Source organism: Brachypodium distachyon, chromosome 3, assembly GCF_000005505.3.
Source record: "Brachypodium distachyon strain Bd21 chromosome 3, Brachypodium_distachyon_v3.0, whole genome shotgun sequence".
NCBI classification, from domain to species: domain Eukaryota; kingdom Viridiplantae; phylum Streptophyta; class Magnoliopsida; order Poales; family Poaceae; genus Brachypodium; species Brachypodium distachyon.
Genome location: NC_016133.3, coordinates 11,757,533 through 11,785,335, shown reverse-complemented (window position 1 = coordinate 11,785,335; position 27,803 = coordinate 11,757,533). Strand labels below are relative to the sequence as shown.

The following is a 27,803-nucleotide window of genomic DNA, read 5'->3' as shown; positions in this document are numbered from 1 at the left end:
AAATGACTCGTATAACATTAACCTTACATTTCGGTTTTAGGTAGTACAAGAAGTTTTTCTTTTAGAAGCACGACAAGGTTGTTACATTGGCATAGAAAGTAGTTCCGTTTGGCCCATGTAATTGCCTAGTAGTAGTAGTAGTAGTAGGCTTTGATTTATTCTGGTTTGGGCTGATAGCCCCCAGTCAATAAACACAGAAAGTAACTTCCAGAGCCCAAGGTGGCCTATATAGCTTATAGCTGATACAGTAAGGGCCGAATGACATTCACTGAGCATGGAATACCCCCATCCATGCCCTGAGACGGCCCGTGTAACAGAAACCTGGCCCACGGTCAACGCCGGCCATTTCGCGGAAGCAAAGGAAGACGCGTCATCGGGTTCGTCGGTCGGCTTCTGGAAGCGACCGGTCGGACTTTGACCCGATCAAACAAACCCGAGCTTAGCTGAGCTTTAGCTTTCTTCCTTCTTCCCCAATCCCCCGAACCAAAAAAAAATCCCCAAATCACGAGCTCCCCACCCTCCGTCCAAATCCCTAGCTCAACCCCAGATCTCCAGCACCTCACCGGCGGCGCGGGAACCCATGGAGTGCGAGCCGGAGGAGCTGCAGTTCCTGGGCGCCGTGGGGATCGCGCGTGAGTCCGTGGCCATCCTGCGCGCGCACCGCCCGCTCTACGGCCGCATCGCCGCCGCCTTCGTGCTCCCGCTCTCGGCCCTCTTCCTCGCCCACATCGCCATCTCCCACGCGCTCTTCACCACCATCGACTCCGACGACACGGCGCTCGACTCCTCCTCCCCGGGGACCGCCTCGCAGGACCGGATCCTCCGCCGCCTCGCCGCCGACTGGTCGGCGCTCGTCCTCTTCAAGTCCGCATACCTCCTCGCTCTCCTCCTCCTCTCCCTCCTCTCCACCGCCGCCGCCGTCTTCTCCGTCGCCTCCGTCTACTCCGCGAAGTACGACGCTCTCACGTTCCCCAGGGTGCTCTCCGTCGTGCCCAGGGTCTGGCGCCGGCTCGCGGCCACCTTCCTCGCCGCCTTCGCGCTGCTCGCCGTATACAACCTCGCCGCCGTCGCCGTCTTCCTCGCGCTGCTCGTCGCCACCGAGAACGGCTCCGGCCTCGCCGCGGTCGTCTTCTTCCCCATCCTCGCCGCATACGTCGCCGGGCTCGTCTACCTCGGCGTCATCTGGCACCTCGCCAGCGTCGTCTCCGTGCTCGAGGACTACAAGGGATTCCACGCCATGCGCAAGAGCAAGGACCTCATCAAAGGGAAGCTCCGCACCGCCTCCGCCATCTTCTTCACGCTCAACCTCGTCTTCATCGTCGTCGAGCTAGCGTTCAGGGCGTGGGTCGTGCAGGGCGCGCGCCACGGCATCGGCGCCGGCGCCAGGCTGCTCCTGGGCCTCGCGTTGCTGGCCCTGCTCTGCGCCGTCGTCATGGTCGCACTGGTGGTGCAGACGGTGGTGTACCTTGTCTGCAAGAGCTACCACCATGAGAGCATCGACAAGAGCAACATCTCCGACCACCTCGAGGTCTACCTCGGCGACTACGTCCCGCTCAAGGCCTCCGACGTGCAGATGGAGCACTTCGAGGTCTGACCAGAAATCTTCTCTTCTTTGATTCTCCCTGTAATACGTCTGTAATGTAATACTACCACGGCTAGTCTAGACGGTCTTTTTATCATCACATAAAGAAACTAGCTACTACGATTGTTCATCCACTAGTGCTGCTGGTCTTGGATCGTTGGTCTACACAAAGCAAAGCAAAATGAGATGGAAGGATCAGCAGGTTCTCAGTGATTACACCTCAGTACCTTGTAAGATTAATGGAGGGGTTGGGGATGGTACTTCGCTGCTTAATTAGCTTCTACACGGAATGGAAACATGTTGGGGATGATAGTTTTTTTACTTGTTCACTGCTCGAGGGTGAAGATCCTGCAATTAATTAATGTTGTATGTACTCCTTTGTGTGATCTTGAGTGAAATTGAATCCCTTAAGCTTTACATGATCAGATGATTGTTTGATAAGCTTTCTTGTGATTGCTTGATTTCTGTTGAATGGTGGGCTGCAACCAACATCTGGACACTTCACTAGTACTGCAAAATATCATCATTCCAGTGGTTCTTGGCAAATACATAAATTTCATAGAGGATGAGTGATGCAGATCTAAGACTTAACATAGGCACGGTGGTTAAGAAAAGGAGCTCGATTGATCATTGATCACTCCTTGGTTGAGCTCACCACGTCCATGAATTCTTGGTCGGCGACGAGCCTGGCGAGCGCCTCCGGAGCAAGGCACACCTCCAGCGCCATGCTACCGGCACCCTCGCCGCCCTCATACACCGTCATCTTCCCGTCCACCTTGTTCGCCGAGCCGCTCCGCACGGTCACCGGGCTGCCCCATCCGAAGTCGTTTCCGTAGATGTCGAACCGTGGCGAGCTCCCCGTGGACAACTTTGGTTGACCGTCTAACACGGACGCCAGAGGACGCACGAAGCCAGGGTTCCGAGGCCAAGACGCGGTCTCAGCCGTTGCGCTCGCCATGTTGAACGATGCCACGGCCCGGTTCAGGAGCCATCCTGCCCAGCCCAGCCCCTTGTCCAGGATCTCGCCGGCAGTCGACCTCGCCATGATAAGCGACACGGCATTGCCCATGTAGGCCGATGGCATGCTCTCCAAGCGGCCTCGACATCCGACTAGGATGATGTACGTCACGTCCTGGTCTCGCGCGAGGCGTCGGGCTCGGCACACGGCGCGCCACATGTGCGCGAAGAGGGCTTGTAGCGAGGAGATGGTGGCTGGGGCGCCAGCCATCTCGGCGTTCGCCTTCGCCTTGAGCTCCTTTACGCTCTCCGCGGAGAAACGGAAGAAGCATTCCTGCACCGACGGGTACTTGGCACGCTGGTCGCCGACAATGTCCTCCGGCTTGTCGAAGGGCAGAGGGATGGGGATGGGGCAGCCTTCAGGGAACCACCTTTGGAGCAACGGCAACGGCGAGGCGATCTCGCAGCCGATGGCGGCGGCGTCGTGGTTGCCGCTCCGGCGGCTGATCTCGGACCAGGTGTTGAAGAAGTGCCAGAAGGTGGTGCCGTCGGCGACGCCGTGGTTGAGCGACATGGCGAGGAAGACGCCGTCGTCGAGCTCGGTGGCCTGCACGGCCAGCACCGGTAGGGAGGCCACGGCGGCGTCCAAGCCGAGCACCCCGTCGAGCGGGAAGAAGGACCAGACCACCGGCGGGACGTACACCGGCGAGGTGATGTCGGCGACGGTGACGCCGGGCGCCACGGCGTGGACGAACTCCGCGCCCTCGCCGCTGCAGCGCAGCGACATGGCGATGCCGCCGTCCTGCTGGAGCTCCTCGACGGTGAGCCGGCCGGCAAAGGGGTAGAAGCGTCCCAGAGCGAGCGCGAAGGACGACGCGAGCCGTTCGACGGCATGGCTGTGCCCCTGTGGATGCTTGGGCAGGAGGATGCCCTTCTGGATGTGCTCCACGGTCACCATCTGGAGGTCCCATGGCGTCAGGTGGATCACCGTCTCCGGCTCCAGCTCCGGCGGCCGCCGCGTGCTCGTCGGCTCCGGCCGGATCATGCGCCGGGAGACGATCCGGACATCCTCCATGTTTTCTTTGGTGGTTGGCTGCTGCTTAAATTTTGTGCAAAGGCCTCACCGCTGCTTAAATTTTGTTTCCATCCCATCAATCGCTTATCTATTGTGTCAGGTTCTTATCGTCCTTGCTGCCTTGCTGGGTCCAATTTCTGCTGTGATTGTCTCCTGGAAACATAGCCATTGCTAGTGCGATCCACGGGGAGGGTGACATGTATCTGTTATGGTTTTATTTTGGGAATTGGGATGTTTAACCAAGCCGACAGTGATGATACTCAAGCAATGGTCCAAGTGTCCTGATTTCTCTGGAACGTGCAGTATGCATTACTAGGACGAACGATGTATACTTGCAACAAACGGAATGAAAATAAGTATACATGTGCATTCTTTCTTTCAAAGAAGACAAAAGATAAAGTATGTATGTCGAGGACAGTCACGAGACAGGACGAGAGAAGCTTTTTTTTTTTTTGAGCGGACAGAGAAGCTAATTGTTTGTGATGGTAATGGACTTGTGGGCCAAAACCTTAACATGAATTTGGATACAGCCCAGCCCAGCATTTCGGCTGGGTTTTCTCAAATCAAAACAAAGAATTAGAGACAAGAAGCAACCAGCCACCGGAATTACTGGATCGCTGCAACATTTTAGACGGATAGGTAATGTATGTCATGGCAATCTGTTTGCCAATTAATTAGCCAGTGGCATGTTCTCATCCGTCGTCAAGTGCTACACAGACGGCAGTTGACCTCAGACATAGAAGTATCAAGGACCGTTTGAACCCTGTTTTGTGCTAATTAATTAATGAACAGCCTGCTCGCTGCAATTATCGTCGTTTACATGGCCTAACTTAACCAACTTCGTCTGTCCACTCTGCTTCTTAATCTTACGGTCGAACCTAAGCTTCTAGTACTAATTTAACAATGGGTTCGGTCCTAATCATGGAATATCAGTGGTCTATGACAGACATCACGGGGGCCGGAATCGTGCCTAATTTTTTTGTTTTATTTTTTTGACATCATACTCGTCGTGCCTAATTCTTCTTGTTTTCGTCCAAGAGAAAGTCTTGAGCTGTACACTGCCAGCCGGTATGCATCGCAATCTCAGGATGATGCTCAAATGAACTGTCCTAAGTTGAGTTTTTATGCCGTGTTGGAAACAAGGGGTGAGTAGTAAACTGAATATATGTGCAGCTCAAGAGGTCAAACGTTGAAGCAAAACTTGGAGCCAACTCTAGCTCAAAGTTTGTACGCATGAAACAAATTACTGATACAGCATCAATAGGGAATGCCTTGATTGACCACCAATCAAGCATCAATCAAAATACTTGCGGTTGGACCAAACTCCAGCTACTTTTTTTTTTGAGGTATCTTCCTCTCCTTATTTGATGAGAGTCAACACGTAGCTAGGTAACAGAAGCACTACTGGCATCTTCTTCCCCACCAAGACGCAATCCAGCAGTAGCAGAACAGAGCAGAGCAGAGAAGGGAGAAGAGAATAGGCAATGGCGATGGCGGAGCAAGACGACGACTTCAGCTTCCCCACGCCGCCGCCTCAGCTCCTCGCCGCCGCCTGCTGCAGCAGCAGCACCTACAGCCACCGCCGGAATTACAGCAGGGCGTCCGCGTCTCCGCCGCCGGCGTGGCTGCTCTCGTCGTCGCCCATCCGCCGCAGCTTCTCTGCCGCGGACTCCAGCGCCGCTCCCGCATCGCCATGGCGCGCCAATTTCTGCTCCCCCGCCGGAGCCGAGGACGAAGAAGAGGAGATGATGGACAGCCTGTGGGAGGACCTCAACGACGACGGCAGGGAGGACTTGGCCGACGACGACCTGTCCTTCGACATTTCCCGCCGGCGGCGGGCAGCGAAGGAGGAGCGCGAGGTGGCGGTGCTGCAGGTCGCGGCGGCGAGGAGGAGCGGCTCGTCCCGGAGAAGGGCGCCGGGGCTGGTGGCGATGATGCGCGCGCTGAGGAAGATGTTGGTGGCGCACAGAGGCAGGAGCAAGGTGGTGCACAAGGTCGACGAACAGAGGACCTCCTCTGCTTCAGCTTCTTCCTCCTCCAGCAATGCCGCCGCCAAGAAATGAGGAGCATGCAATCAGCTGCAAAACAGATTAAGATGATCTCGATTTCATGCCGTTACTAGCTACTCGTAGCTATCATGAGCAATGAAGCAATTGGTTTCTTGATTGAATTTCATTGAAAGGACGTCTTCACAATCAGAAATGATGATGATCATCAGAGTTTTGCTGCAACAAGTATTATTGTGTACTGTAATTATGCAGTACATTTATGTTTCTTTTGCAGGGTTACATTTACGTATTTCTTGATTGTTATTTTTCGATCTCTATCCAGTGTTAATTTCGTACAGTGTGTTATCGTATTAATCTTTGGTTTTGCTTGTGTTCTTGCCCGCATTTTTCTGAGATGCGTACTCTTTTGTCATCAGACCATGCAGCTATACATTCAGTTAGATTCTTTGCCATCAGACCATTACAGCTATACGTTGAACAAAACAAAAAACTCATCTTAGGACAAACTGGTTTGACAATTTGAGCGTCATCCTGAGATTGCGATGCGTACCGGCTGGCAGTGTATACGGCTTAAGACTTTTCTTGGATGAAACAAGAAGGATTAGGCACGAGTCTGGCGCCCCTGTCCCAGTCTGTATCTATGTCATAGACCAATCATCATCTTCCATGATTAGGACCAAACAAGCCCATTAAGTTACTAGCTTAGATTCGACCGTAGAGCAGAGTGGTCAGACAAAGTTGGCTGATTTAGGCCATGTAAACAACCATAATTGTAGAGGACGACCTGTCATTCAAGTGGTAATTTTTTTTTAGGGATCATTCATTGTTAGTTTTTTTTTAGGGCAGGTTTCATTGTTAGTTTGAGCGAATAAAAAGTAATCTGCTCTCGATGCCACGGTGATACTGCTTCCGGCCCACAGCCCGTTGCGTTCTTCTGCTCATGGGCTTGGCCTCTCTCTTGTTTTGTATAAGGGGTCTTGTCTAATATAATGGGCCCAAAGCGAGGAGAGTCTTTTAAGGCCCAAAGGACCCACCCTGGTCAAAGTCGTCGAGGATGATGAGTTCACTGTTTGACCGGGTCTCAAATTCGCTGGACATAAACTACAAACGACGACTGGACGAAATGTGCCAATAGGTGATCTTGACGTCGACATGACATCCACCAAGAAGCAGCATCTTCTTCTTCTAGACCTTGTGACCAAATCAAAACTAATTCATTCTTTTTGACGGTGACGTTTTTTTCCCTTCTATAACACTTTTCTTTTTTACATTCTTGACCCTTGACAACGTCGTAATCCTAGGGCTTATTCGGTTCATAGGATTTTGAAATCATATGAATATGAAAATAGATGATTGAAATGTCATGCATATTTATTCTTTAATAATTTTAAATGAGCTCGTACCTGATGTTTAGAATCCTTATGAATTATGCCAATTTGGATACAGTTCTTAGAAATCTAACATGTTCGTTCTGAAACCATGCTACATGTAGAAAAAAACTCCTAGGATTGAAATTCTGTAAAAATCCTACGAAACATAGAGCTGAGTTTTGACACTCCGAACCCATGAACGGACGCGGATCCTTGCTTGTTGCCTCGTATCACATCATTCTTGTTGATCACGTAGTTTGTGTGTCCACCTTTTGGGTCCGAAAGAGACTCGGGTTAAGAAATTATTGGTAAATCCACTGAAGCTTGTGGTGCATGAAGGTGACTAGAGAAGGTGATTTATCAATGTCGAGCAATGTGGAGGAAACTGCAGATAAATAGACCGATAAGCGTAATAAAATGGTGTAGACAGTGGTTCGAGATATTTTAGCAAGGTGGCCAGCGAGAATAGCACGAGAGCGAAATGCAAAAAAAAAGAGATATTTCTTCATCGTCCGAGGAAAAAGACCAGGCTGAGCTTGTCACTCTTCACAGTCTTCTTCTCGCAGGATTATAAAGCTTGGAACTTTTTTGAGGTTGAGAAAAGAAAAGAAAAAGGCGAAAGGAAGCAGACGGCCCACCCAACCCCGATCTCCATGGCCGGGGGCGAGCTGATCCTGGCGCTCCCGGACGACGTGCTGGCCCTGATCTCCGCCCACCTCCGCCCGCGGGACCTCCTGGCGCTCTCCGCCGCCGACCGCCGCCTCCACGCGGCCCTCTCCGCTGCCGACAAGCCCTGGCTGGCGCAGTGCCGCCGCCTGCTCCCTTCTTCTTCCCCGCCGTCGCACCTCCTCTCATGGCGCGCCGCCGCCGGGGGCTCCTCTCTTACCGTCTGCCGCTTCCTCCACTCCGCGGCCCCGCTCCGCGGTCTCTGGGCGCAGCAGAACCCGGAGCTGGGCAACCTGGTGGCGGCGCTCCCGGGGTTCCTCTCCCTCGTCGCCATCCGCGCCATCCCGCAGGAGCTCTCCCCGCGCCTCCGCTGGGCGCCCGTCTTCGAGCTCCTCGCCGACGCCCATGGCCGCCCCGCGCTCCTCTTCCTCCACGGCGCCGGATCCCTCTTCCCCGGCCGCCTCTCCTCCCTCCACCCCAACACCAACGCCCTCCTCCTCGAGGCCCTCGCGCCTTCTCCCTCTTCTTCCTCCTCCAGCTTCTCCCGCCTCTCCTTCGGTAACCGCTGCGGCCTGCTCGATGCGCTCGTCGCCTCCTGCCGCGTCAAGCTCCCGCCGGACCTCGCCGCGGCGCCGCTCTTCGCGCGCTCCGATGAGGACCTCCCCTTGCTCGCCGCGCGCCGGGAGGCGATGCTGCGTCTGCACAAGGATTCGTCGTCGTCCGGCGGCGGCATGGTGAGCCGGGCAGAGCTCGAGGCTCTGCTGCTGGAAGCAGCCAAGAAGATGCCGCCGACGACGAACGGCGATGCTGCAGGTGATAAGGTTCCCCTTCGGAGGAGCCTGTCTGCGATGGCCGGGTTCGTCAGGAAAGGGCTGCTGCAGATGGTGACGCGCTCTGCGTCGGCCAATTCAACGGTAGAGTTCGGAGGCAGCAAGCATCTGGCATTGGACGAGTTCTTGCGCGCCGGCAAGAGCGTTGGCCTGAGCCTCCGGGGCGCCCAGCTGCGGCTGTCGACCTACCGAGCGTGGCCAAGCATGCATGGCAACCGGTTCGCGCTCTACAAGCTGGCGACACAGGCGCCGGTGCCCGGCCGGGAGTATGCCGGACTGTGGGGAGGCACATTCGGGTGGCCACCGGGGCGGCCGGAGGATGACCGCAAACCACGGAAGGCCCTCTTCTTCCTGCTCCTCTCCTACGAGGAAGACAGCGAGAGGAAGCTTATGCTGATCGCAACCAAGGTGTTGGAGGGCACACACTATGTCGTGCATCCCAATGGGTCGGCCATGTTTATCGCGCGGATGGGCGAGCCATCGACAGAGGCATTTCCATGGCAGTCCGACGAGGATTCCCGCCGTGTGGACATTGCGAGAAGCTTTGCCGGGGAGGGCATTGCAGCGGGGTATGGGTTCAGGTACCCTGGCTCAAAGCCCGGGTCACTCTTTGCTCTCCAGGATGGCCGGCTCGCCTTTGTTTGGAGAGACAACAAGTCTGTACTCACTTTGCAAAGGCTCGACTTGGAGGAGCTGCTGAGGAAAGGGGAGCGTGTGCCCGCGTTGCCGCCGATACCAAACTTTGCATACCTCACAAAGTCTCTCTCCAATGTGTTCTCTGTGACCCATAACAGTTCCGGCTGCTCATCTTCTCCCAGGTACATACATATATCACTACACTTTTCTACTGCCATTGTCGATTGCAGATTCCAGTTGCCTGGCTTGTTGTTTACGTCATTTAGTTCACTTTGGAAATTCCAACAAAATCAAACATTCCAACATATACGAAACCATACCAAATTAAAACTAATAGCAAGTGAGTTCTTAGTTGTTAGGTTGCTGAGGTTTACGCGTTTTTGCTTTGTTTATGCAAACCCTGTGCTCTCAACATGATGAACGGTGTTAAGAATAAGTCTTCTGATCCTGACAAAGTTCCACATGTTTTCACTGTATTTAAATTTCAAGTTGTCATGACTTGTTGAAGCCAGCTACCAATAATACATGAGCTTTTTTACGGTACCCTGGTACTCTTTGGCATGGATTGGAGTACCAAATAAATCTGGCCGTCCAAACATGAGGGTAATTTGGACATTTTGTAAGGGCTGTTTTGACTGAACAGTGCTGATCGAGCGGCCCTGCCCTCGCGTCTGGCCACCGACGAGGCGACGAACGATCAAGCCCCCGTCGGTCACGCCGCTGTCTAGCCGCCAGATCTGCCCGCCGTCGATGGTTCACTTTTATTCTTGATCGCACGCGCCGCTCACCCGCTACAGGCTGCACAGCGCTGTCCGGGATTCTGATGGCGCTGTTCACAGCAAGGACAACATGTATGGATCAATCAATTGTGCAGACTCCTCGTGGATTCTTGGATCACAGCAGCGACAGCACGTATGGATTGATCAATTGTGCAGCCTCCTAGTGGATTCTTGGATCAATTATACATCTCTACCATTGATTTATTTTAGACCTACGATTGAATCTATGGATGATGGTCTCACCTGTTTAGAATTAGGGTTCATCGGGTTATAATTTTTTCACACGGGGAATGTTTTCATGTTGATTGCGAGGAAAAACTCAGAGATTGCCCCTAATGAGAAATAAGAAAGTCTCTGATTACTATTTTACCCCTTGTAACAAGGTACTCCGTGCCTTTTCGAGGTAGTACTCCAGAGAACCATCGGTGGAGTACCCGATAACAATAGCCATTAGATTGGGGTGAATGGATGGCCAATATTAATTCCGGGGTACCGTAAAAGAGCTCTAATACATAGCACCTCGCTGCTGCAATTTTTCCTTTTCACCATGTTTTAAACTATACCAGCCACTGCAAATTTTCCTTTTTTGACTTGATAGAGAGTAAGCCCTGATGATAAGTTTTATGACATTACTTATGTGATTCCACTCATGCTGATCTTCTATTGACTATTATGATATCACGTATAGAGATCTTGCCAGTATTTGGTCTTTCCTTTTCACATCAAAATTGTCATATCTTGCATCATCCAACATCTTATCTGTCCAGTTCACAATTTGATTGAGGTCTTCATCTAACGGGATGAGCACACCATGTTCAGGTAAAAGGCTTGGCGAAGGGATGACAACCTCATTTAGAGGCAAAGCGAGCGGCCCGTTGCTGGATCATGCTGTGTGATGTTCTTCGTTGGCAGGCTATGTAGTCTCCAGCGCCTTCTGATATGATGTCTCACTGCCGCCGAGGGGAGAAACGACGCGGCAGTGGTAAATATAGTATCCTCAGGCAAGGGAATGGCACTTTCCTTGCAAAAAGAAAGAAAGATAGCAAATCAATATTCTATACGCATATCTGTATTGCCACTATTTTTTGTAGTTTCATGCTTCTGCTTTGAAAATTGACAACATTTAACTGGAATTAGCTACCATCTGACACCAGCCAGTATTCTCTGACTTAAGTCACCTGACTTTGTGAGGCTGGCTGGCATGGCCTGCAATTTTTTTTTTCAGCGTGTATACAGATGGCCTAGCAAAGCTATATGAAAGACAAACTACTAGCATTGCCATCTGGGCTTGGGCTTGGGCTTGAGGAAATTTAGTACTCCCTCAGATCCATAAGAAGTGTCGCTCATTTATTATGGATCGGCGAGTAGATCACACGAAATCGTCGTACATACAGACTTTCTGATATGAAAGAGAGAAATTTCCTCACAAAATTGGCTCATTTATGTAGTACATTTATTTGCCTCCGCAATTGCGCCTCATGTTTTCCCAGGACATCATCGATTGTATTTATAGCCACGTATGGTTAGTCTCCCAAACCCTCTTTTCCCCTCCGCCTCTTTCTTCTCAGATCCGCCGCCACACCGTTTCTTAGATCTAACATCGTCGTCGTCCCGCAAGCCATCGGCGTTGTCCCGTGGTCAAGTGGGGGCACCGCCCGCTTGGATCAGCCACTCCATTCGACCACGCCGTCGTCTTGTGGCCACACCAAGTGATTCGTTCGACTTCGCCATTGTTAAGGTCAGCTGCATGCGTTCCTTCCCCTTATTTTCTTCCTCCTCGGTTTCTCTTCTACACACATTTCCTCCTACCGAAGCGGCACAAAAGACATCGCCATCTAAGCATTACCGAGCTAAGAGTTTGGTGCAAAGTTATCTACTTGTTTCAATACTGTTTGACACGTACAAACGCGTTGTCAAGGGCAGCGGTCCTTTGTCTTCCCATCTTACCTTCTCTTCGACATCTCCTGTCCCGCACATATCCTCCTAGAAGAGATCGTCCGTAAGCATTACCAAATGAATGTTTGGTACGAAGTTCTTTACTTGTGTTGAATACGTAGTGACCTATAAGGTTTGGGAAGGCATTGGGCAGTGGATGACATTTTGTTTCCACCCGGTGCCCAACTCGCGTATACAGTGCTTGGGCTGCCCGAACGGGCCAACAAGGAAAAAAAAATAAGAGAGCGATTAAGGCCTGGGATAACAACGGGGAACATGAGGAAAAAAAGAAGAGAGCGAAAGCACAACCCAACTATGGACTATAGCCCATTTAGCCCTACAGCTGTTGCCTTATTAGGGTTTTCTCCCTGTCTGCCTCTCGTCGCTCCTCCCCTCTTGCAGCCGCCTCTCCTTCCTCCTGCCCCTCTTCTCGCTCATTTCCTATTGACACGGCCTCTCCTTCCTTACACAGCCACGGGAAGACATTTCCTCACCAACGAAAATCGAATCCTTCCGCTTAGTTGGCCACCTATACATACAACCTCACCGTCACCACGATCAGCCGTCCTCCCCCTTCCCCCTTTCCTTCTCCTCCTACTACCCCAACAACGCCGAAGATGTCACCCCCTAAGCATGCCGACCCAACCCTCCGCCGTATATCTCCTCCTACCAAACCTCACCGGAGACGTGGACCCCTAAGCCTACCGACCCAACGCCTCATCCTCCACCGTATATCTCCTCACCGGGGATGTCGCCCCCTAAGCATACCAAACGAACGTCCGCTGCCAATTTCGTGAGCACTTTGAATTGGTGGAGACGGAAGAGAGAGAGTTGAAAGCAGGCAGCCGTGACGGCGAGCACACACACAGCCTGTCCGTCCGCGTTTCCGTTTCTTTCCCCGTTTCCGTTTCGCAAAATCTCTTCTTCTTCCTTCCTCCCGCTCCTCGCTCCCCACACAAATCCCCAAATCCTTCCCCAGCAAACCGCCCCTCCGCAAACCCTAGAAACCAGCCCCCTCGGCCGTCCTCCCCGCCGCGGCTGCGCTCCCGCTGAGTTCCCAGTCTAGGCCCCGCTCTTCGCCGGGGAAAACACATGCTGTAGCCTCGCCGGACGGGAGCCAAGATGTCCGCCTCCCAGGACGGCGCCAGCCGGCCGCCGGTCCCGCCCAAGCGCCGCGCCCCGGAGACCCCCGGCGGAAGCAGCGGCGGCGGCGTCCTCACTTACACGCGCAAGCGCCGCCGCGCCGCCTCCCGCGCCGACGGCGGCGCCAGCTCCGACCCCGGACAGGTGAGCCAAGCTTTCGCATCTAACCCCTGCTCTCCCCGTCTTCCATTCTTTCTTCCCCCCGCCCGCCCGCCGCCGTGTTCCGCTGTTGCAACTGGGACATCTCTGGCTTCCTGGTGCCATAAGCACTCCAGCCAAGATTTCATTTCACGCGGCTAGATTTGCTCACTCTGTTCTTTCGAATTGCTCTGAATCTCGGCTCCTGCTACTTGTTCCTAGGAATTCTGTCTCCTGACTCCTGAGATGCCTATTTTATACTGTAATACATAACCGAACCGTGTCCAATGTGCTTGGTTGCTTTATTTCCGTGCAGTCTAGTGCCGCCATGATGCTGTACGGTGGCAATTCTCGCCAAGATGGGCACCCAATGCTGGCCAGGCATTGGATTACTTGGAAGAACACATTGGAGGGCTACCTGCAAGCCCCAGGTATAAATAAGGGCGGTGGGATTCACAGCTGCATCTGTGACGCTCTCAGATACAACCGCTGCCAATCTGAACAACAAGTCAGTCATCATCTTCTTTGCTTTTCTCATATCTATTTAATAAAAAGAGCAACCTTGTTATACTGTGATATGAAACTGACGGTGAACTTCTGTGATTACCAGGGTGACCTTGGGAAGGCCCAAGATTCGTCAGATGAGCATCCTACTGGGCTGGCGGATGCGAAAGAGATTTGTTCCTTTGTTGCGTTAAAAGATGCAACTGCAGCATCTTTGGATGCCAACACAGCAATGTGCAACAGTGCTCTCCTTGACATTTTAGTCTCTGAGAAATTTGCCCTGCTGTGTGATCTGCTAGTTGAAACTTTCCATGTGAATAATGTTCATGAGGTCATTGATTTGGGGAGAATTGACGCCAACATGAGAAACGGAAGTTATGCACAGAATCCGGCGTTGTTCAACAAAGATATCCAGCAGGTAGCTTTATCTCCATTTTACTCAATCATCGGAAAAAATAACTGCTTTCTTGTTTATTCTTGAGCTTTATCTAGTATAGATACATAAACTTCACTTTACTTGGCAGAGTAGAGAAAGCCCTTTATACACTGTTGTTCTGAAACTAGTTCCTATGTTTGCACCATTTGATTGCACATTAGCTGCCTTGGCCTTCCAAACAGTTTGAATCATCCAACCAGGAGACTCCCAAGGGAGGATGAATCATGTTTTCTAAGTAGCACATTCCATGTTGTAGCTAGTATAGGAGCAGTGCTCAATGAAACTGCTTGCTTGCTATTGTTGTTTCACCTGAAGTTGCATAACATTCAGGCAAACAATATTCTGAGTAAAGTGTCATCATATTCATGTATCTGTATGGATATTTGTTTCTGATGTAGACATGGGAGAAGTTTGAACGAGTTGGCCGGGAGATGACATGTCTAGCAAGCAATCTTCCAATCATTTCACGAGCTTCTTATCAGAAGCAGGTAAATTTGTAGTTATTTTCTCCACGACCATGCTTCAAGCTATTGTGGAGTCTTTAACTTGTTGGCTTTTATGCTGGTACTGCACATTGCTTACGATATATTCTTTATAGACTTCTGGAGTTTCTGAAGCAGAGGATGCTGCTGAGCGCCGGATAGAGGTAATTGGTGTGTTTGGAGACAGTCTGCTGGTCATTTTTTGTTGTTGTTGCACTCTATTAACACCTTTTACTAATTGCATTCTTCACCAGGAAACAAGCTTGGTTGGTGTCGTCCACAAAATCCCAAAGGGTTCGACTACCACCGTGCAGTTCTCCCCATGTGATTCTGGTCATTCTACAATTCCAAAGCGAACCGAGACAGGTGGACTTCGTCGAATTTGCACTTGCAAGCAATGTGGAGACGGTGCAGAAGAAGAAAAAAGACTTATCTGTGATGGATGTGACAGCACGTACCACTTTGACTGTGTCAAGCGACTCCATCCTGCTATGAAACAGATCCCAGCAACCTGGCACTGCCCGGCCTGCAGCAATAAGGGGAAGGGGTCAGCTGCAGACATCATGAAAAATGTTCACAAGAACAGTTTGCATGTTGGTTGTCCTCTGTGTGCCAGGCTTGAAGTCCTTGAGAAAATAGAACCGCCTGAAATTGGTAGTGGAATGGAGTTAGCTGATGAAAGAGAGGGGAGCTCCGTGCCATGCGTGGTGGAAGACAACGAGCCAGACCTGTGCACAACTGCCCTTGCAAAGCTGTGCAAACACTGCGGCACATGCGAAGACGACGACAGGCGATTCTTGGTATGTGGTCATCCTTACTGCTCTTACAAATTCTATCACATCCGATGCCTCAGAGAAAGCCAGATCGCGTCTGAGAAGCAGAAAAACCTCGGATGCTGGTACTGCCCGTCCTGTCTCTGCAGATGCTGCTTCAAGAATAAGGATGACAAAGATATCGCCTTGTGCGACGGCTGTGACGAAGCTTATCACATATACTGCATGACGCCGAAGCGCACCTGCATCCCGAAAGGCCAGTGGTATTGCCCGTCGTGCAGTCTACGGAGGGCGAGGGAAGGGATGCAAAAGTACGAGTTGTCTGTCCTGAAGAGACATAAGAACATGAAGCATGCCAGTCAGTCGGATTCTTAGCTAGTTGGTGGCAAAGAGACGTAATAAGCAGAATATCTTCCGCAACATTTTGCTTGGCCAAGCTTACATTCAAAGAAGAAAAAGGATGATCCTTTTGGCGGCCCCCTCTTTGAAGGGGCCATATACAGTACCCTGACATGACTGGTTGAATCAACCAGTCAGTTGTGCAGTTGACATTTACAGGGACAAGTCTTACCTGTTGAAGACTGTTTATGTTGGCTGTTTCTGCATGGAACGTTATTACTCCATTTGATGTTTCCCTTTCTGTGTGGAGAAGGGAGGTTAATTCGGTGTTTGCTGTAAGCAACGAATGATGCTGTTTTGTTTACAACGTTTTGTGCTTCATCACCTGTTGTTTTTATCCCTCTGATCTATGATGATGAAGAACATATATTTTAGAACAATGTTTGACTAGCTACTTGTTTGTGCTTTCTGTTATCGATTTGTGATTGGGAATGTAAAATAATTGTTGGTGGTGAAGGGGAAGAAGGCTGCTGCAAGCTGGCTTTTCTACGGGTGAGCTGAGCTTGAAATGCTGTTGATTTCATCAGAAGAATGGTGTGTTCTGTGCAGATGCAGGGATTGGTTGGAGGTCCCAGGGGAGTCTCATAGAGAGGCCCATATGTCGACCCATTAAACAGTTTTTAAATGACACGTGTCCAAGCTCGGCTGAGACGGTCCCACGTGACACGTGTCCAAGCCTGAGCTGGCTAGGCTGACGTATACAAGAAGAGAAGAAGAAGAAGAAGAAGAAGGAGGAAGAAGAAGAAGAAGAAGAAGAAGAGTGGCAACACGTATTATGAGAGGCAAGAATCACACCAATCGAACTCTCAACCTAAAAACCACAACCTGCAAATCCTACGACCGAAAGCGAAACCCCTCTAGCTCCTCCTCCTCCTCTTCTCCTGACGCCTTGACGGCTTCTGGAACCTTCTAGAAGAACCACCATGGTCTTCTAGAAGCCAGCCTGCTGCCTTCCACAAATGGATCATCAAGAGGAGTTTTCCACTGATTAATTACACATAAATACGCCAGCCGTTCCAGCATCTGTCTCTTTCTGCCTTTTTCTTCTCTCCTGGACTCCGGCTGGAAGAAATTAAAGGCGTTTCTTTTTTAGTGGGATTGGAATTGAATCCAGGGGATCTTTGTTGTTTTTGTGCGCTGCATATGGAGGAAGGGAAGATGGGGAACGTGGCGACGGTGAGGGCGGTGCTGGCCATCCTCCAATGGTGGTGCTTCAACGTCACCGTCATCATCATGAACAAATGGATCTTCCAGGTCCGTCTCGCGGCCGCTCTTCTCCCTCCGTCCCATTCTGCTTACAACTTTTCTTTCAATATATATTCTCGATTTCCTCGTCTTCCGGAGGATTTGTTCATGTTTATGGGTTGATCTGCGCAATCAGGGGAGCAGATTAGCTGGCTTTTGATTTATCATGTTGTTAGGAATATGAAGGGATTGTCCTTTTTCATGGCTGTAAATTGTTGGAATTAGGTTTCTCCACAAAAGGATTAGGTTTGGAGTTAAGACGAAGATATTTGTGGGAAGAAGAATCAGAAACATGAAGGATTGGAAATATTTGGGATGGTAATTATTGGTTTTAATGTAGATTACAATCCGCAAAATGGATTGGAGATGGGAGCCATTTCGTTAGTGAGCTGAAAAATGTCCCAAGGTTCAGACTTCGGAGTTAACATTGATTATGTGCTAATATGTTTTTGTGGACTAGTACCATAATATTTGAGAACATACTTAATCGCAAATGACATGTAGAAGAGTCGATATGACTGATGTTTCTCATGGGCTTCTGCCACCATCTTTCTCTTGGAATGAACATTTTTTTGCTTTCAAGTTTAAACTGACAATTAGTTCATGGCAGTGGCACTATTGCAGCCTCCTCAGCAGAAAAGCATGAACTTGATTTTTTTTTTCTTGGGATGCAGAAACTGGAGTTCAAATTTCCTCTGACCGTGTCGTGCGTCCACTTCATATGCTCTTCCATCGGAGCTTACATCGCAATCAAAATGCTCAAGATAAAACCGCTGATCGAGGTTGCCCCCGAGGATCGCTGGAAAAGGATATTCCCCATGTCATTTGTGTTCTGCATAAACATCGTGCTGGGAAATGTCAGCCTGCGGTACATCCCAGTCTCCTTCATGCAGACTATCAAATCCTTCACTCCTGCAACGACAGGTTCTCTGATTTGTTCATCTTCGAGGACGACGCCTTTTTCGCACTTGCTGTTGCGTCATTTTCTGATTCGTTGTAGAACAGTTATCCTGCAGTGGTTGGTCTGGAGGAAATACTTTGAGTGGCGCATATGGGCTTCATTGGTTCCTATTGTGGGGGGAATCCTCTTGACTTCAGTAACTGAGCTTAGCTTCAACATGTTTGGTTTTTGTGCCGCCATGGTTGGCTGCCTCGCCACGTCTACAAAGACCATCTTGGCAGAATCCCTACTCCATGGATACAAATTTGACAGGTAAACAGTGATCCAGTCAGTTTACAGAGGAAATGATCTTATAGCATCTGTTTGAGCTTCACAACAAGAAAAAGTAAAAATAAAAGGGGAAGTAGTTCTTGTCATCTGATAATTCACAATAGTTCTTAACAGAGTTATTCATGGATAATGTAATAGCGCTTCTGTTGTCATCATGCTATGTAGAATTTCTTCATATTTTCATAGTACCTACACGATCAATTACGATATTGCATATTTTTCCTCTTGGTTACCTGTGTTTTCTGTTCCTTTTTTCTCTCTGCAGCATTAACACGGTGTACTACATGGCACCCTTTGCCACCATGATACTGTCAGTACCAGCGATTGTACTCGAAGGGGGCGGCGTGATCAACTGGCTATACACATACGAGTCAACTGTCCCTGCACTGATCATCATAATCACCTCAGGAATTCTCGCCTTCTGCCTCAACTTCTCCATCTTCTACGTCATCCATTCGACGACCGCCGTGACCTTCAACGTGGCCGGCAACCTCAAGGTGAGAGCACTGATATCCCCATTCCTCTTCACTCTGCTTCTTCAGTCCAACAAACAAAGTTCAGCATTGGGAAACTGATGGTACCATGATGGGTCTGTGTAGGTAGCTGCTGCGGTGCTTATCTCCTGGATGATCTTCCGGAACCCGATCTCCGCCATGAACGCGGTCGGGTGCGGGATCACGCTCGTCGGCTGCACCTTCTACGGCTACGTGAGGCATCTCATCTCCCAGCAAGGCGCCACCCTGAGCCCGCGGACCCCGAGAAGCCGGATGGAGATGCTCCCCCTCGTAGGCGAAAAGCAAGAGAAGATCTAGGAAGCAATACAATGCATAGTCCCTAGCTGTTGACAATCATAGAGACAATTAATAAACAGCATTTTGGCATAGAGAAAGGCTCCAGCATATATACATTCTTTTTGGTGTCAGTGACAATGCTACTATGTTTGATGACCCCTGGATTACAATCCCTATTGCTTTAAGCTTTAATGCTGGTCGCTGCACCCAGTTTATTGTTCTTGGAATCCTGATCTGAATTTTTCTAGCGTCTGTGTTCAGTTGCTGGACAAATTAATAGCATCTTATCTTATGCTGGCACTTCTATGAATTTATATTTTCATGATTGGGGTTGCCGATGCTACAACAAGATTACTGCTAAAATTTGGCACAAAAAAAAATTCCTTTTTAGACGACTTATGAATAGCATGCGCTGAAGAAAATAAGTTTCAATGGGAAGCATAATGAATGAAAAAAATTTAAGAAAAAAGAACACGCTCGGTGGGACTCGAACCCACAATCCTTTGATTAGAAGTCAAATGCCTTATCCATTAGGCCACGAGCGCCTCCTGTTTGTATGTCATTAGATAAGATCTCCTAGACAGTATGATCCAACCCCTTGCAACAGCATTCTTTTTTCCACTCATTTACGTGCACGAATTACATTCGAATTCATGCTAGAGAACGCTCATTGGAAAAGGACGAACCGTTTTTTTTCGAAAAGGGGTTCTTCCCGGCCTCTGCATCGAAACGATGAAACGATGCGCACAGCCAATTTTATTGCAAAGTTATATCATCTTAGTACACAAATGAGCCTTTCTGTTTCTTATCGTGATGTTTTGTGACTCTTGTAGTTGTTCTGATAGTTTAGCGTCTGCAACTTTGCTGGGCGGTTCTCTCGCCTGGTTTATCTTGCTTTTTGTTCAGTTCTTCAGTGTCTGGACCCTTGCTTGTACCTTGCTGGTTTTTGATAAACCGATTGAGCTTGTTTACCACCTCCATGTCAGAGCATATTCCAAATGGCCCATGATCAAGTTCAATGTCAGAGTCTCTGCTTCTTCTCTTGTATAGTTGTATAGCAGCTGTGTTAAAGTTATACAGCTTCCCTTCATTTCTGTCCTTCTCCTTTTCTTGCACTGTAAAAAAAACTGCCTGTATTATATGTTGGTGCAAACGCTTTAAAACAAAAATCAACATACATGTAAAACCACAACCAATTCATTCAGAAATACAAACGTAAGAGAGAAAGAAAAGAAGACAGAAAGACAGTGTGGAGAAGGAAAGAAACGAACCACCGTGGATGCAATTGATTTTGCGTTTCCCTTTTGGACAACATGGAGCATATTCTCCCTCTCTGTCTCCAGAAAGCAACCAACATAGCCAGCAATTAGGCAGCCGAGCCGAGCTACAAGACGGAGAAATGCATGGATGGCCAAGATCATACGCTACTATAGCAGCATAGCAGCTGCATGGAGAGGTAACAGGAAAGGAAATAGAGATCAGATCCTGCAAAAAGGCAATGGTTTGTAAAAGCGAGGCAACTTTGCAGTTTCCATGCATGTCTTTCTCCCCTTTACAACTTGGCGGTGAGAAAAGTGATAGAGGAGGATATGCACTTTCTTCAGGTCTAGCTATAGCTTCTAGGAGGACACACAGCTCTGCTCTGCCCTGCCTGCTTCAATTCATCACAGCAAGGACACTTGACTAGTTAGGCTACTTGCTGCTACTCATGAATATAGCCGCCATTCAACACAAAATTTGGAGAACACTTGACTAGCATCTCCTTTAGTTGCCTCTTTTCAGCTTTCCTCTTCTTTCCTTCCCTTTTTCACCCCAAATTCCATGGAGAGCATTATATATGAGCTAGCTGTGTTCTTCGATAGATCTCATCGCAATTCAAAATTGTTGTTTCTTCTTTATTCCAGCAGCAAACTGAACTGAACTTCAAGCATTTAACTGCCAATTTGTTCCTCAAAACAGACTCTAATTTTTTTTTCTCGAACACGCCTGGAAGCATGTCATTTTCATTAAGAAGAAAGCGCAAAGAAGCGTGAGTAACCAAAAGTTACAAGATTTACAACATATGCACCGCACCCGCCAACGGCGAGGCCAAGCAAGAAAAAACATGACCGTCCTCTCCGGACGACCTAAGACGGAGCCCTAGCTAGCCTAGACCTACAGCCAACAGATCTTGAGCCAACTTGGGGTCAGAGCAGGTTAAAGAGACACCACCAAGCTTCAAACCACAATGACATGAGACTCGCCTTGCCCACCTCCAGCCCTAGGGCAAAGAAGGCAGAGCACAAGACCTTGAAGGCCGCTTCACGATAGCTGCAGGACACCCAAATCTGCGACCATGACACCAAGACCACCCTGGCCAACCCCCAACAATACGCCTAAGAAGGGAGGCCAATCTGGAAGCAGATCAAGCCCCGGTCGGCAAGTAGAGGAATGGACCAGACTGAATTGGGAAGGATGCATCATCTAGGGAACCGATAGTGACGAACATCGCGCCTTGAAGTCCAACGCCCAGAGCAGAGGATCAACACCGGCTTCGCGCTACCACCAAGCCTCGCCGCCAAGAATAGAGAGGCTGCCATCTCATGCCACGACACTCGAACTCCCACGGGCTACCAAAGCAGTGCCTCCAAGGAGGATACGATGCCAAGGTGTCGCTGCTGCTGCCTGATTCGGAGCCATGGCAAACCGAACCAAGGGTTTCCCCTGGAGCCCGAGGATGGAGAAGGAATGGTCAGGGGCCACGACCACGCCTCCAAGGAGGTAAAGGCGCCCGTAGGCGTCGCCGTCGTTGGCACCGGACGCAGCCGGGCAGGGATTTCGTCCGGCCCCTGACCACCGACCCAGAGACCCCCATCGAGGATACAAGGCGTGACGGAGACAGGGAAGCAGAAGCCCGCTGGAGATCTCCACCCCTGCTGGGAAGCGAGAACCACACCGTCGTTGACGAGGCTGAGGAGGCGCCTGCAGATCTCAACTCAAAGGGGAGCGCCGGTTGATCAATGTCCAGACTTCGCCTCCACCGGCTCGTGCTTGATACACTTTCCGTTGTTCCGTAGCATCGCACGGGGTTCTCTTGACAGCAGTAATCAAACGAGAACCAGCTACGCTATAATACAGAACACCACCGTCTGTCAGCCTTATGCATGCATGGCTGCTGCTTCAGAAGAACAACAGCAGCAGCAACTTTGATCTCTGTTCTGTGTACTGTATGTAGAGTGATAAGTACTTGTAGTAGTAGACTGCTGCTGTCCAAGCATAGATGCATTGCATGCATTTTTCAAAGTTCTGGTCAAGCCAGCAGCCACACCATTGCAAGCTACTACTACACTCCTACAGCTCTACAGCACACCTAGCTAAGCTAGCAACTTTGATCATGAGACCTAGCAGTAGCAGTAGTACTCTGTACTGGCAGTGTAGTACTGCTAATTTTCATAATAATGTCTGTACAAATTTTGAAAAAAGAAGAGAGAAAATTAGTGTGTGTGTGTGTGTGTGTGTGTGTGTGTGACTGACCAGACATGCTAAATTAAAAGCTAGCCGTTGCTGCTTTCATGTATGCATGCTGTTGCCGCCAACCCATATGCTAATTTGGACTAGACATGCATACGTGTGCCACGTAGATATATCCGTGACCACCTGTTTTACAAGTTCGAGCAAACAATGGAGTTATGCGTCCAGGACAAGGTCGCCAATAGTAAGTGTACTATATATGTGTGTATATCCAAGAAGTAAAATTACTGTGGCAGGCAGGCAGATAATTAATGCCCTTTTGGATCTCGTTGCTATGAAAACCAAATTAATTCATGGAAATTTATATGTGAAGAAATTGAGAGGATATATTGCGGATGCGGAATAGAGACCGCGCCACGGAAAAATTTGCAGGAAACAGTTTACTTAGATAGTATATAACACATAAGACACAGAGAGTTGATTAGATAGAACACACACCAAAAAAATGTGCTTTTTCCGACAATAAAAGTGTTTTGCATATGAACTGTATGTTCTTCTGTTTGGCAAACGTTTAGCAGATGGTCTTTTCATCTAATTCAATTATGGGAGTCGAACCGTCTTGATCTAAATAAAAAAAACAGATGATCTTTGCTTTTTATGATCTGTTTAATTTGCAATGAGCCTATATATACATAGTGAGATGAATGCATGGATTATAGGACTGGAGAGAGAGAGCAGGAAGAGGACAAGAAGAATATTCATGGCCGGCCGATGAGTGGTGCTTGGACCCCCACCGGTCAACCACGCAGCATGTACGGCACGGCTGGCCAAGTAGTAGTAGTATTTCAAAGGTAGCTCCTAGCTGATGCATGGATCATGGAGTAAGATTTAGCTTAATTAATCTTTGTTCTTGGTTAGGGCAAAGGAAACAACACACATCCCCTTTGATTTCCCCAACCAAATCCACATCCCCCTCGCCTCCTCCCAAAACCCCACGAGCTCCATTTCTTAAAAGGGTTTAGCACTTGCCACGAGATGGATTGCATGCACCGATGAAGCTGTGGTGTTTGAATTGGATTGGACCAAAAAGACAATCCTAATACTATAATGAAGCCACCGCATATATGCAGTACTAGTATACTACAAGCATGCATGTTTTACAAGCAACATAGACTATGTTAGAAATGTTGTCAATCCAGACTAATTTGTAGTCTTCTTAATTTACACAGTATCATCACAATAGAAACATTTTTTTTTTGTAGAAGTTGTGTGTTGGAATTAAGACTGTCATGAGTTTCTCAAGGGCTTGACCGACATGCGGGGCCCGACGTGTGCCCTAGAGAAACGGAGTAGTCATAATGGAGAGGAAGAAGAAGGGGGCACGAGAGCATATATTGGGCATGATTGCCGGACTGGAGGCCCGGGCGAGAGGGAGAAGGACCTCAAAAGGCGGCCAAGCCATTGCATTGGCATTGCATTGCATGGAAGCATGGGGGTTGTGTTGGCCGCGGACTGAGAGATTTGTACGGGTACAAGGAAACCCATCATTCCTCCTAACATCAATTCAAGCAAATTAAATTAAGTGCCCCACTAATCCACGGGCAAGTAAGCAGTAGAGTACAGCTCACCTTGTCGACACATCTCTAGGACTCCCTGCCACCTTTGAAACTTTGTCCTCATACTCCTCTGCTCCTATTGGCTCATGCAGCAACGCATCCCATGCATCTCGAAGAAGAAGAAGCTAGCTCCTCTTCAGGCCTGCACAAAAGAAAAAAGAACAAGAAAACAAACACATTTGCTTGCAGCTAGCTGCCATACTATATATATTATATATATATATATATATATATATATATATATATATATATATATATATATATATATATGTTGTTGCAAAGAAGTACCCACAGTGGCTGCAATGGTCAATATACTCCATAGAGTTCATGTATCCAGGAAAAATGTTTCCTTTCTGGACTAACAGGTGGCTGAGTGCATTGGGAAGGCCAGACAGGGGAGTGCAGTGCAGCCAGCGCTTGCTTCTCTTTGCTTCCTTGCTGCTTATTGATGGTGCTCCCAGCAGAGGCCCGGCACATTGGCCCCCCTCCTTTTTCCTCCCTCCCACCCGGATTCAGAATATGGAAAGCAGCAGCAGCAGCAGATGACAGCTGTCTGCTCAAGTAGTAGTAGCACTAGTGAGTCCTTGATTAGCACCAACAACTTCATAATCAATCGCCAGTAGTACACTGTCAATGGCAAATGGTCCCTACCCTTGAATCTGGACCAGCAGTATGCAACTCAAGACAAGAATTGGAGTAGGAGTACTGGAGTGGGGGGATATTCATGGGGAAATTAACTGGTGGGATATTCATGGGGAAATTAAAATGGCTGTGGCAGCTAGCTAGGCTGAGTAAGTACATTTTCCCATGCATTCCATTGCATGCTAGTAGGACTAGCTCTCAAGCATTGGCAATGCCATTAGAATGGTCATGAAGAGGAGGAGCACATACAGGAGTCCTGGCAATGGCTGCCCAGCCCAGTCCCCAATCATCCTTCCCCCTGACCGCCGGACAAACCATCATTGCTTCCCCATAGTACAACTCACTGCCCTCACTCTAAGTCCAGTCTTCTAGTCTTCCTCTATATAAGCTGACCGAGAGTCTCTGTTCCAGCTCAGCGCAGAGCCTCCACTCCCATGCACCACACTCTCTTCTCATCTCGATCTTTGCTCTGCTCTGCTGCTCCCAGTTATACAACAAATAGAGTCGCCATGAACGGATTCTACTCCTCCATCGCGCACGGCCTGGACGAACTCCACGGCACGCTGGCCGCCTCGTCATCGTCGCCGGAGGGCGCGTTCGTGTCGGCGCCGTTCCTCCAACAGGCAGCGGCGCTGCTCCGGTCCCTGCATTCGCAGCTCGTCCACCTGGTGCAGCGGCTCCACCTGCCGCCCGGTGAGAGCTGGCTGGACGAGTACATGGACGAGACCTCCCGGCTATGGGAGGCCTGCCAGGTCGTCAAGGCCGGCGCCACCGCGCTGGACACCTACTGCGCTTCCGCCACCCGCATCGATGCCGCCTTCGACGACTGGCTCTGCAGCCCCAACCCACACACAGCCCGTCAGGTACAGTCCGATCGACGATCCCCCCCTGCCTCTATTGATCTGAATATATCTGATTCTGATCACATCATTGACACCTACTGGCTGGCAGGTGATGCGTGCGATCAACGCGCCAAGGCGGCAGGCTGTTGGGCTGGAGCAGGAGAACCGGGCGCTTGCGGAGGCTAGGATCGACCCAGCGTCGCTGCTGCTCGACGACCGGTCGCCCGTGGAGTTCAAGCTCAACGCCTTCAACGGTTTCCGGGGCGTGCTCTACGCGCTGCGCAACGCCAGCTCCTTCCTCCTCATGATCCTCATCTCTGGGACGGTCTCCTGCCTCCCGGACCTTGGCTGTGCGCCCATGTTCCGTGCCACGGGTGCTGGCTACGTCTCCTCCATGGGGCGCCTGCGCCAGCGCGTCGCCGAGGAGATGGAGGCAGTAGCCGGGCAGCACTCTGGCTCTGGCGTCATGATGTACGAGTTCCGGCAGGCCAGGGCCGGCATCGAGAGCCTCAAGGCAGAGTTCGACAGGGTCATCGCCACAGGGTATGCCGACCCCGGTGAGATCGCCGAGAGGGTGGAGATCATCAAAGGCTGGGTTGGGGTGCTGCAGTCAGGTGCGGAGAGTGTCGTCGGCGAACTGGATGACTTCTTTGATGAGATTGTGGAAGGCAGGAAGATGCTGTCTGACCTGTGCAGCCATCGCTGAAGCTGATCGGAGTTTGCAGCAGCTATTAGCAGAAACAAACAGGGCATGGTAGATAGTACAACTAGGCTAACAATTTTAAGAAAAATGTAGGTGTTTTTTGCTTTTGTGATTGGGTAATCTAGCTACTCTCTCTAGCTACCATAGCAGCTAGCCAGCTAGTGTGTGTGTCTATCATCTTTGCATCGTGTCTTCTTTAAGCAGCAATGGTGATGGCAGGCAGTTTGTGCTTAGGCCTACCTATTATGAGCATCAGAATCAGAATATGTGTAGTAATTTTTAATGCATTGATCTAGGCGGAGTTTCTTCCATGGATGAATGATATAATGGTTGATAGTGAAAGGAAGAATCTGCATTGGAAAAGGGAAGCGACTCTTTGCCCTTTTCTGTAACTGGAAAAGTGCTGTGGAGATGTGGGCAGCTTGTTGGACAGAGACAAAAAGGGTGCAACTAGGGGTGTTAAAATGAACTCTTGTGCTTGTCATCTTTTGCGTCTTCTTTTTGTTCTTTGGTGGTAGGCTAATCACCTTCCTTATCATTGATCACTCCACTAGTTGCCATGGCGACTGGCAGAGTAAAGATTGATTATTTTACTACAAATAGAGAAGATGACAAGGCAAGGAATTAGGGACAATACACACCTTAGTGTGGCTTTGAAAAAAAAAACGAGTTACCTGACATGATTCTCCATATGATCTCCGACAGCAGTCATCGTTTTGGTTGTAGAATCATGAGATCGCCTTCTGGAATTGGGACATGATGATCACCTTGAACTCGAAGGCATCGGTTCCAGGAAAAAGGAGAATGCCCTCAACTGCTGCAATGCAAAATTGATTGATTTGAGCTGCTTTACAGGGTTATACAGTAGAGAAATGATGGTAAGCAGCAGCATAATCCATGCTCCATACTTTGGGGTTCAGGCAGCTTCTGCCAGTACCAGGAAAAAGCTGAGCATAAATCGACCAAATCGAATCCCTTATACTGAAATGGCGACACCAACTGCTTTTTGCTAAAGCAGGATCTGCAACCAAGAAAACATCAGTGCCATGCCACAGTTCTCTCTTCAGATTTGATCAATTCATCATTAGCTACTAAACAAAAAAAATTCAAAAATGAAATGAGAAAAATCTAATGCGACATTATTCCTACAAAGCATTCAGCTATTGAAAGAGCTATTGAAAGAGTTTGCAGTGCAGTGTAATAAAATTAGCACCTAGGATGAATGCTTACTGTTCAAAATCGGCAGTTAATGGGAACTTCAAACAGACTGAGAGTAGCACTGCAAAAAAAAATGATTAATGAAATCTCAAAGATGTACGAGAGAAAACTCATTCCTTATTACAATCCTAAATCCAGAATTCAAAATATAGTGAGCCAATCTCTCTCTTTCAAAAAAAATATGGTGTGCCAATCTATATGAATCAGTGATGTTAGGATCAGCATCATTACACAGATTATCACCTTCTCCAGACAATCCTTTTGTAACCTCCCTCTCAATGACAAGACTTGCATAGAATCCACGCAATCATGATGAGCCACTCTGCAATGATCTAAAAGTCCTCCCTCTGG

The 27,803-nt window shown here is 49.4% G+C and overlaps 6 protein-coding genes, 1 long non-coding RNA gene and 1 other non-coding gene across 8 annotated transcripts; 5 read left to right on the top strand and 3 right to left on the bottom strand.

Annotated features, from left to right (window-relative positions):
- Nucleotides 1–425: 425 nt before the first annotated feature.
- LOC100828305 lies at nt 426–2,007 on the top strand. The gene has a single exon (XM_003573220.4). It carries the CDS (start codon nt 581–583, stop codon nt 1,592–1,594), a length of 1,014 nt encoding a protein of 337 aa, XP_003573268.1. The 5' UTR covers nt 426–580; the 3' UTR covers nt 1,595–2,007.
- An 80-nt stretch (nt 2,008–2,087) lies between these two features.
- LOC100839522 (uncharacterized acetyltransferase At3g50280) lies at nt 2,088–3,743 on the bottom strand. Its single transcript, XM_003571247.4, has one exon. It carries the CDS (start codon nt 3,612–3,614, stop codon nt 2,217–2,219), a length of 1,398 nt encoding a protein of 465 aa, XP_003571295.2. The 5' UTR covers nt 3,615–3,743; the 3' UTR covers nt 2,088–2,216.
- A 3,583-nt stretch (nt 3,744–7,326) lies between these two features.
- On the top strand, nt 7,327–11,187 carry LOC100828002 (F-box protein At5g39450). Its single transcript, XM_003573219.4, has 3 exons — nt 7,327–7,345; nt 7,420–9,307; nt 10,724–11,187. Exons 1-3 carry the CDS (start codon nt 7,327–7,329, stop codon nt 10,725–10,727), a joined length of 1,911 nt encoding a protein of 636 aa, XP_003573267.2. The 3' UTR covers nt 10,728–11,187.
- Nucleotides 11,188–12,690: 1,503 nt separating this feature from the next.
- On the top strand, nt 12,691–16,094 carry LOC100838909 (PHD finger protein EHD3). The gene is made up of 6 exons (XM_003571245.4): nt 12,691–13,126; nt 13,437–13,628; nt 13,731–14,042; nt 14,459–14,548; nt 14,659–14,706; nt 14,797–16,094. The coding sequence occupies exons 1-6, from the start codon at nt 12,962–12,964 to the stop codon at nt 15,688–15,690; spliced, it is 1,701 nt and encodes a 566-aa protein (XP_003571293.1). The 5' UTR covers nt 12,691–12,961; the 3' UTR covers nt 15,691–16,094.
- A 145-nt stretch (nt 16,095–16,239) lies between these two features.
- On the top strand, nt 16,240–19,201 carry LOC100827694 (UDP-galactose transporter 1). The gene is made up of 5 exons (XM_003573218.4): nt 16,240–16,968; nt 17,634–17,883; nt 17,965–18,172; nt 18,456–18,687; nt 18,790–19,201. The coding sequence occupies exons 1-5, from the start codon at nt 16,858–16,860 to the stop codon at nt 19,000–19,002; spliced, it is 1,014 nt and encodes a 337-aa protein (XP_003573266.1). The 5' UTR covers nt 16,240–16,857; the 3' UTR covers nt 19,003–19,201.
- A 252-nt stretch (nt 19,202–19,453) lies between these two features.
- TRNAR-UCU lies at nt 19,454–19,526 on the bottom strand. The gene has a single exon. It is a non-coding gene; the product is annotated as a tRNA-Arg (tRNA).
- Nucleotides 19,527–19,712: 186 nt separating this feature from the next.
- LOC104583525 lies at nt 19,713–25,199 on the bottom strand. The gene is made up of 3 exons (XR_002964476.1): nt 24,060–25,199; nt 20,253–23,984; nt 19,713–20,096 (listed from the first exon to the last, which is right to left on the bottom strand). It is a non-coding gene; the product is annotated as an uncharacterized LOC104583525 (long non-coding RNA).
- Nucleotides 25,199–26,602, top strand: LOC100827395. The gene is made up of 2 exons (XM_010238095.3): nt 25,199–25,552; nt 25,641–26,602. Exons 1-2 carry the CDS (start codon nt 25,199–25,201, stop codon nt 26,235–26,237), a joined length of 951 nt encoding a protein of 316 aa, XP_010236397.1. The 3' UTR covers nt 26,238–26,602.
- The last annotated feature ends 1,201 nt before the right edge of the window (nt 26,603–27,803 follow it).